This window comes from Polyodon spathula, chromosome 31 (genome assembly GCF_017654505.1).
Source record: "Polyodon spathula isolate WHYD16114869_AA chromosome 31, ASM1765450v1, whole genome shotgun sequence".
Taxonomy (NCBI): Eukaryota; Metazoa; Chordata; class Actinopteri; order Acipenseriformes; family Polyodontidae; genus Polyodon; species Polyodon spathula.
The window spans coordinates 1,153,684-1,162,455 of NC_054564.1; the positions used below are offsets into that span (position 1 = coordinate 1,153,684).

Consider the following 8,772-nt stretch of genomic DNA (forward strand, 5'->3'; position numbering starts at 1 on the left):
TCTGGCGGGGGATTAGAGAGCGGCTATATTTAGCGTGAATTATTTTCATTCAACGTGGGTCGGAACTAAGTGTCGGAAACCGATGCCACCTACATCTTTAAAAAAAAAAAATAAAAATAAACAGTTTAAGGCTTGTTACGCCTTATAAACAGTCAGTGCCCACCAATTACATAGGGATCGACTGGGCAGGGTATTTAGAAGTGCAAGACAATCGCGATCAGTTAGGAAGCGGTTATAAACTGTTAAAAAAAAAAAAAAAAACAACAAAAAAATCAAAAAGGGAAATCTACTTCAGAAAGCCTAGCAGATGTTGAACGTGTTTCAATCTGACGAAGCACATGCCACATTTAAAAGATAGGCACAGCTATCCAAGTAAAGTTAGTTTTCTTTGACAGTTCATACAGTACATGAGGCAATTAGAAAAGGCCCATTAGAAAAATACTGACTTCTACACCCTGATATTTAATGCTATCTTTTGAATCAAAACAAACCTGACAGGGAGGGCTTTGTAAAATTAATTCTCTCTACAGCAAAGTAAAAATGCCTTAAAACTACGTACTGTGAATATATATATATATATATATAACTCTAAAACTCCAAAACACAACAGCAGCATTTAACAAGCAATAAGTAACTATCTAAATATATACTTAAATAATTTTTTTGTATTTTCACAACATATATAAATACTTTATACATATATTTTTATATATTTTTTTGTTTTATTTACATAACGTTTGCTACATTTTGCGGAAATAATAAAATAGGTTTATATTAAAAATAGCAGACACTGATGGGTCTATGAACTATTGCTACAGCTGAAGAACCTTTTTTTTTTTTTAATTTATTTTATTTTTTTGTGATTTTTACAGTCGAAACAGTGAGGTTTTTACCAAGGTGGTCAATAAATAAAAACACTGACTGACTCCTTTTTTTCTTTTCTTTTTTCAAGAGAGAGAATTGGCAAACCTCTCGCCCACTAACTAACCTACAAACAAACACATTTAAATGCTTCCAGTATCTGGAATGTGCTTTTGTGTTTCATTAAGTCGTTTTTTTTTTTTTTTTTTTTTTTAAAGATATACGTGTGATTAAATAAAAATAAACAATATTAAAAAAAAAAAAAAAAAAAAAAAAAATTAAAAGAATTCACTGAAGTAAGATAAACCTTCAGACCAGAGAGAGAATTCGAGGTAATTTTTTGTTTGGTGACACACACTTTCCAATGCTGCACATCAGTCCTCTTTCATTTAAATAATAAAAAAAAAAAAATTCTAAAACAGCAAGATATAATGAAAATGTTTTTAAATAAATTAAAAAAAAGGAGACACACACGTTCTTTAATGAAGAAAGAATCCTGCAGTCTCGCTGTATGGAGCGAAGAGCAGCTGTACAGACAGGCCCACCTCTAGTTTGTATAGACCACTCTGGAGAATGCTGGTCTTTATACTGGGCAAAGCTAGAATCAAAGTGAGGCACCTTTTTTCTTTGTTGGTATTTCCGTGAATAAACACAGAACAAAAAGCACCAGTGCGTTCGTTCTGTAAGCTTTTTTTTTTTATCAATCCTTTAACTTTTTCAATACAGAGCTTTGTAAAACCTTAAATAAAAGTACAATATAGATCCTCTTTTTTTTCCCCCACTGAAAATGCATGGGATAGTTGAAAGTGGCGTTTACGCACAAACAGGTTCAGCCTGTTAAAAATGCAGAAATGCAGCCTTAGCTGAGGCCAACAGATCAGCTTAGTCACCAGTTACTTGGTAAGCAGGATCCAAACCCTGGAGAGGCACATGAGAGAGTGAGAGGGGGGGCGCCACTTTGATTCTAGCCTCCTCACGTCACTAGTTTGGAAATCAACCAGGGGCTAGTTTTAGAAAGTAGTTCTAACTAACAGTGCTAAATCCAATTCACTTCCCTACAAATAAAAATAACACATTTATGCTTTAAAGAATATACACTTGCTGAGTGGAAATTTACAAAACGTTCTCATACTATTTTAAAATAATGAAAACAGATCCATATAAGTGCTAGCTTTGAGAAACTGGTCTCTGGATACCAAAAGGCGGACCGACCCGGTTTGATGTGCTGTTCGCGAGCAGGTTTGACTGGGTTCAACTGGGCAGAGAGGAGAGCTGTGTGGTGGTCGATGCTTGTTGCTTGTCGTTGCTTGTTGCTGCTGCTGTCTTGCTGGTCGGCTATCCTCTCTTACAGGCTGCTGCCTAGCGCTGCTGCTGCTGCTGCTGCTGTTGCTGGTGGTTTGCTGGGGCCGGGGGAGAGCTGCTGCAGTTTTAGTCTCATGAGGCTGGCACTGGAGTAACCCTCGTCACTGCAGCTGCTCCGCAGGCTGCCTCTCTCGTCAGAGTCACTGATGCTGCTGTTGCTCCAGTCCAGGTCCCCTATCAGGTAGTCAGTCCCTTCCACGTCCACGTCGATCTCCTCTGCAAGGCAAACCAAAAAAAAAAACACGCACACAGCGACGTCAAGGACGGTTCGCATACCTCAAGTCTGGCACGGCCTGCAGTTTTCAAGCATTTTTACCCATAGATTTAGAGACAATTCATTCTAGAAAGCCCTCCCCGATTCAAAAGAAGTGAAAAGAAGAGAAGAGAAAAAGCAGTGCTCGAAACAAGCTGTTATAAGTTGTTAATAGATTGTCTATATTGTCTCTATTTGCCCAGTATGTAGCTTTTCAAGCATTTGTACCTTCTGAGTTCAATTGTACCTACAGAGTTCATTCTATAAAGCTCTCCCTGTCAGACTTGTTTTGATCAATAGAGACTATTTTAAAAAAGTGGCATAAAATACCAGGGTGTTGAAACCAGTGTTTTTCTAAGGGGCACTGCCTTATTTACTGCACAAACCGGTTTATTTTTTAAACCCCCCTCAAAGAAAACTAACTAGTCAGCTGCACCTACCCTTGTTTAAACATAATTTCCCCATCAGAAACGCCTTCGGAATGTTGCATCAATGTTTCGTCAGACAAACACGATTGACATCTGCTAGGCTTTCTGAAGTAGATTTCCACCCGTGCCCTTTTTAATTTAAAGTTGCCAAAATTATTATTATTTTACTTATTTATTTTTAAAACGGTTTAGAACAGCTTCCTAACTGATCTCAACTGTCCTGCACTTTTAAATGCAAAAGGTCTTCCCAGTCGATCCCTAAATAACCTTTAAAACACTCTGAATCAAAAAAAAAAATCTACATGCAAACAGTAAAACGACACTCGTGGGCACTGACTGTTTAGAAGGCTACAGATAGCGTATACATGAAGAGCGAAGCAGAGCGAGGAATTCGAACGCAGCGTCTCTTACCTTGGTCAGAGTCGGACTTCTCGGATGAGACAGTGGACCCGGTGCTGTCCATCCGTATCCTCTCCACTCCCAGCTGCTCCAGTCTCCTCTTCAGATGCCTCTGCTCACGCTGCAACTGGTCTAGCTGGTGCTGGGATCTCTTATCGCTCTCTTCTAGTTTCTGGAATAGAGACACACACAAGCATCTTTTAGACTTCTGTACAGTCTTGATTTTCATATAATGTAATAAAAACAGTCAGAGAGGAAAATGTGACCCCTTTCCCTTTACATTTTGCATTCTTATTACTTGGTCATTTATCAGAAGGGTTTTTTTTTACCTCTCATCTGAAGGACGGAGCACAAGGAGGTTCGGTGGTGTGCGTGGGTGTGTCGTCATGCTTACCTTTATGTGCACTCTGGCTTTCATTAGCAAGCTGAGGGTGGTGTGCCTATTAGAATCTGGTCCCAGTGGTACGAGAGATTTCAAACGCTCCAAGCACAACCGTAAATGAGCCCGTCTAAAGGGAAAAGAGAGGAAGAAAGAAATATTAAAACAACAAACTAAAACAGGTTTTTTTTTTCTTTTTTTTTTTTGTTTTACATAGCTGTTACTGGACTTAAAAGTGACACCAGGGTGTATTTCAATTATCTAAAACCACTGGCGGATCTGGGTTTTAGACAAAGCAAAACACACAAAAAAAAAGATCAGGTTTGCAAATGATTAATTCTGGCAGTTCTAAGCTACTTTATTTGGGGTGAGGGAGAGAGAAAGATCAACAGTACTTGGAAGTTTTTTTTTTTTTTTAAATCTAACTTGTAATCAGTTCAAATGTGGGAAGAATATATATAGATATATATCTCTCATGTTCAAGACCCAAGTCGACGCACCTGCACAAATGCAGAGAAGGGGTGAAAAAGTTAAGTATGCAGCTTTGAAGTTGCCATTGAAGCTCTGGCTGTGAGCCACAGAAAACAGTCTCTGTCTCGAATTAAAACAGCCCGCACTGAGGAAGCCTGTCAGTTTGTGAGCTCTGATAAACATCCTACCAGTCTTTAAACTCTCTCCTGTCCCTGTCTGGGACCCGAAGCAGCCCATACACTGCAGGCAGGCGTCCAGCACAAGCAAGGGCATCGTTAAAAACAACAACCGCTGAGATACAGACCTGCACTGTGCTGTGCTTTTCACAAAGACGCAGTCGATAAAGGACGGGCGTGGGGATTCTAACACCAAGAGATGTGGAAGCAGGATTTATTTTTTTCCTCCAGGAAATTAGAAGCAAACATTTCACAGAAAAGGCAGTTATTACCCAGTACAGTACAGCAACATAAATTAAACAATCCTTGATAAACACAAACCACCCTAACCAAACCGAATTTACAAACTCGCATTGGGTTTTCTTCCTAATATCAGAACAAAACCAAACCTATCTTATTTTTTATTATCATTTTTTAATAAAAAGTATCTGTCGTGCCCATGGTGGGCCTACTCCCTGTTGACAATGTTGTGGCAGGTGTTTATGGTTTGGTTGTTTGATACTTATGAATGAGTTACTATGGCTCATTCCAGAGCACCATTGTGTGCCTTCTGTTTCATTTGAAACCCTGGAGCCAGCTTTAGGATTTCTTTATGAGCCTGCAAAATCACACAGCGGTCTTACACAGGGCTTTTAAATGGTGCATTACTCACCTGCAAAGATTAACACAACAAGGGCCAGCACTAAAATAATAAAAATAAAACACAATTACAGCATCACTATCCTAACAGCTTAAGTCTTGCTGTATAGTATGGAAGAGAGCATTCCTTCACCACTATGTCCTGCACGGTAACAAATACATGTCAACGTGTACGCTAACTGCATTAAACTGTACTGTAGCGTTTACCCCCGCTGCCAAACCCACAGAGAAACAGCACAGTCTATGCAATCAAAAGGTAGAACCAACACGCAGAAATTGTGCAATTAGCTCACAGCTCCCTTTTCATGAAGCAATACAGAACGCACTGAAATAAAAAAATTCCAAGCTGATGTGCCGATTGAATCTAGTGCTTGGCTGAAGGCTCAGTGTAAGCGGTGGTGCTAAAGCAACCCCTCTTATCAACACTGCACTTAATGAAAAGTATGATAAACATGAACACTGTGCAACACACAATGCTCTTTAGAAAAAGGAGCTGAAATGCCCATGTTTGTGAAAGCAAGCTTGACAGCTGAACAGGGAGGGCATAGTAAGCGGCAGTAGGAGTCCCCACACTACAGCAAACTACGGTAATGTACTACAGAGTGAATTTCAAGGTAAAAGCCTTTGTTTTAAACCCTGGCTTCAATAAGGGAGGATGAAAGAAGCCACGCAGCTGCCAGGAAACTTTCCTTCATTACTGAGACACAGTTTGTAAATGCATCTCTAAATAAAGACAGGAAACTGCTGCTAAACTTGTAAACTGCTATCTAGTACCCCCACCCCCCTTCTTTTGGCAAGTTAAGGGAAGTCTAAAAAAGTTTCTATTGCATCGTTAATGTTATACAGAATTTCCACCCACTGTGCCTTCTTGGACTTTGCCATGAATGACTACAAGAATCCAGGAATCAGAGCTGTATTATAATCTAATGTCCTTCCTCAAAAAACAAATAAAAAAATATATTCAAGCTAACTTCCACCTTACTACCAGATCACCCACAAGAACCACGCCTTTCAATTTGTATACGTCACTGAATGATCTCCATCCCAAACTACTGCAGCACCTGTTGTAGTCTGAGCCTCAGCTAATCCCCCATGTTCAACACCAGCAGTTAAAGGAAATAAATACAAATGAGAGAGCCTGGGGAACTCTGCGAGAGTAAGAGAAGTGCAGCCTGGGCGCTCTTATTAACCAGCTTGTCACACGGTACAGTAACTCACATGCACAGTACCAGCTGTGTGAAGAGGTCAGTCACTGCCCTGAGATACGGCAACAGCACTAGAGGAGGTCAATGTTTATACCACAGCAATCTCACACTGCACTAACACAACCAGTACATGACTCGAGGTTTCACAAACTACAATAATGCATACAGCTTTGACTAAAAGTTTTGAAACTGCCTATAGAACAAACTCATTTTGCTTCATAAAGTCGAATGAAACCTGCTGCACAATGTTAAAATATTGAATTACAGACGCTTTGTGGTTTTCCACATAACGAAAAACTGACAACAAAATTGAAAAAAATGTGACATTTTAAAATCCAACATGAAATACTGTACTGCTATTATGGCTTCTGTCAGACACTTGCAATATCATTTTGTAGTTTCTTTAATTACATATTAAATAAAAATATCTAAATTATGTTGATAAAGTTTATATTTTTAAATGTCTCAATCCTAAAAATGTAGGCGATGCAAAACTTTTGGCCATAGCTGTATAGTTAAAAATGTACTTTTGTGACCAGCTTGCTTTGTCGATGTTATTCAAAGTCGATGCGGTAAAGCATGTGCAATGTGGTCATTTTTCTAGAAGTGGTGGCAGCAAAGCTGTTTTCACATCCTTTACACAACCTTGCACCCCAGCAGTTACTCAGCACACAGCCACAATATTCACAGCGCAACCCATCCTGAAAACTTTACACAATTTCACACCTTGTGTCAGCACTGGGTGACTCTGCAAAATGTAGAACGAACTCCGAGATGACATGTATTTTAATGGGATTCAGGACTGAACCCGTGCCCATGCTTCAGGATCTATGGGAATACTTTTACAGTCCGGTCGTCATGTGATTTGTGTAGCAAGTCACTTAACTGCTGCCTGCTGTCGTTCCTCTCACCGTGACACAAATGAAGATTCAGTTTTAATGTTATCTTTTTTTTCCTGGTTAAAGAATGGTTAAAAAACTCCTCCTGCAAATTACACAACTCAGAGAAGACAGGTATGATTGCAAAGTGACTGAACTTTCTTTTATTAGTAAGGCCAAACAAAACAAAATTTAAAAAAATAACATGATTACCTGTGTTCCCGGTAACCCGACCAACCCTAATGAACTGTTGAAAGATAGGTATGACTAAGATAAAAAAAAAAAAAAAGACTAATAAACAAATGAAGACATTAACTGATGGGAAGGCACAGCAATAGTAAGTCATGCAGAGTGCAAATAAATAAATGACAATAAAGTAAGTTCACCACTGGCCTAATCGTCACACAATGAACAATAGAAGGAATACCTACCAACCCCCCCCCCCCCCCAAGCAAAACTAAGGATAACAAGCAAGTCTCTCTCACTTCAGCCTATTACTGACTTAGAGAGAGAGAGATAGAGAGAGAGGAGACCCCTTTCGTTAAAATCCACAGCAGTACTAGAGCCTTAAAGAGGACAAGAGAATAAGGTCACAGTTCTGCTTTTGAAAATGCTGTATGCAGACTGAAAAGCTCCCCCCGCCCCCCCCGACTGGCACTTTCAGAAGGCTAGACAGGCGGTTCCGTACTGATAAATCCTGGGACATGCAGCCACCTTGAAACTCTGACGTCTTCCAAAGCATCACATTCCCTGAAACACGCCCGGAGGCTGTTCCTGCCTTCCTCAGCTGAACTGAAACTGAGCCTTTAAATGAGAAACCTTTTCTTAAATTCTCAATGGAGCGACAGCTTTGGTTTTTGCTCCAGACACGGGCTTTTGCAACATTTCTGAGATAAAGACTTTATAAGTGGGGTTTTAAAAGAGCGAGAATTCCACAAAAAACATGAACTAAAAAAATATAATTTTTTCCAGATTATGACTTCTTCAGTTTTGTTGCCAGTCAACGATATTTACTTTAACCAAACACAAACATTTGTCCTTGTTTTCGTCTCCTAAAAAACAACCGCTAGCCTTAAAAAGGGTCTGTTCGTATCGTGGTTCTCAAAGAGTCAGATATGGGCCAAGTGCTATCTGCTGGACAGCCTAGCAGAACATTCAGCTTTCTTTTTATTACTTTGACCCCTGCATCTTGTAAACTTCCAACAATTTAATCGCTAAATGATTAACCTACAGAAGATAACTCTGGTCAAAAAGTCTGTTTAGTTTCTTTCAGCTTGACTGTTTATAGTAAAGTAAAAAGCAGTCTGTTATTAAGGATGAATTGCCCTGCCTCTCGCAGCAGGAGAAAGTCTCCTCTCAGACCTGTGGACGCTTTAGTAAAACAGGATCTTCGGAAAATTGTAAAATTCCAAGATCACTAGGGAAAGGGAACACGGCTGTGTCGCCAGTAATGGGGTCAGTGACCTTTACTGTGCTCTCTTGATCCGGGCAGCTGACCGAATGACCACAGTGTAATTACTTCTTTTGAGCCTAAGGATACAGCGCAGGAACCAAATTACAATTCTGACATGTGGAGCAAATTAAAAAGGAGTCTGGGTGGGTGGGAGAGATTAGACAAGGCTTGTAATGTCACTCGGGGTAAATGATCATGAACTTTAAAGCGATCTCAAAATGAATTTGAAATTCATAGCGGATTGAAATCATCCCGGGGAGCAGGTGGA

At 39.7% G+C, this 8,772-nt stretch overlaps 1 protein-coding gene across 1 annotated transcript in view; it reads right to left on the bottom strand.

Annotated features, from left to right (window-relative positions):
* Positions 1–257: 257 nt before the first annotated feature.
* The window catches only part of mxd1 (MAX dimerization protein 1), an 18,783-nt gene continuing 10,268 nt past the window's right edge, over positions 258–8,772 (bottom strand). The window contains exons 4-6 of the mRNA XM_041233695.1: positions 3,698–3,812; positions 3,316–3,475; positions 258–2,439 (exon numbers count right to left, since the gene is read on the bottom strand). Of these exons, the coding sequence (XP_041089629.1) occupies positions 2,207–2,439; positions 3,316–3,475; positions 3,698–3,812 (508 nt within the window). The 3' untranslated portion in view covers positions 258–2,206. The remainder of the gene's footprint in view (positions 2,440–3,315; positions 3,476–3,697; positions 3,813–8,772) is intronic.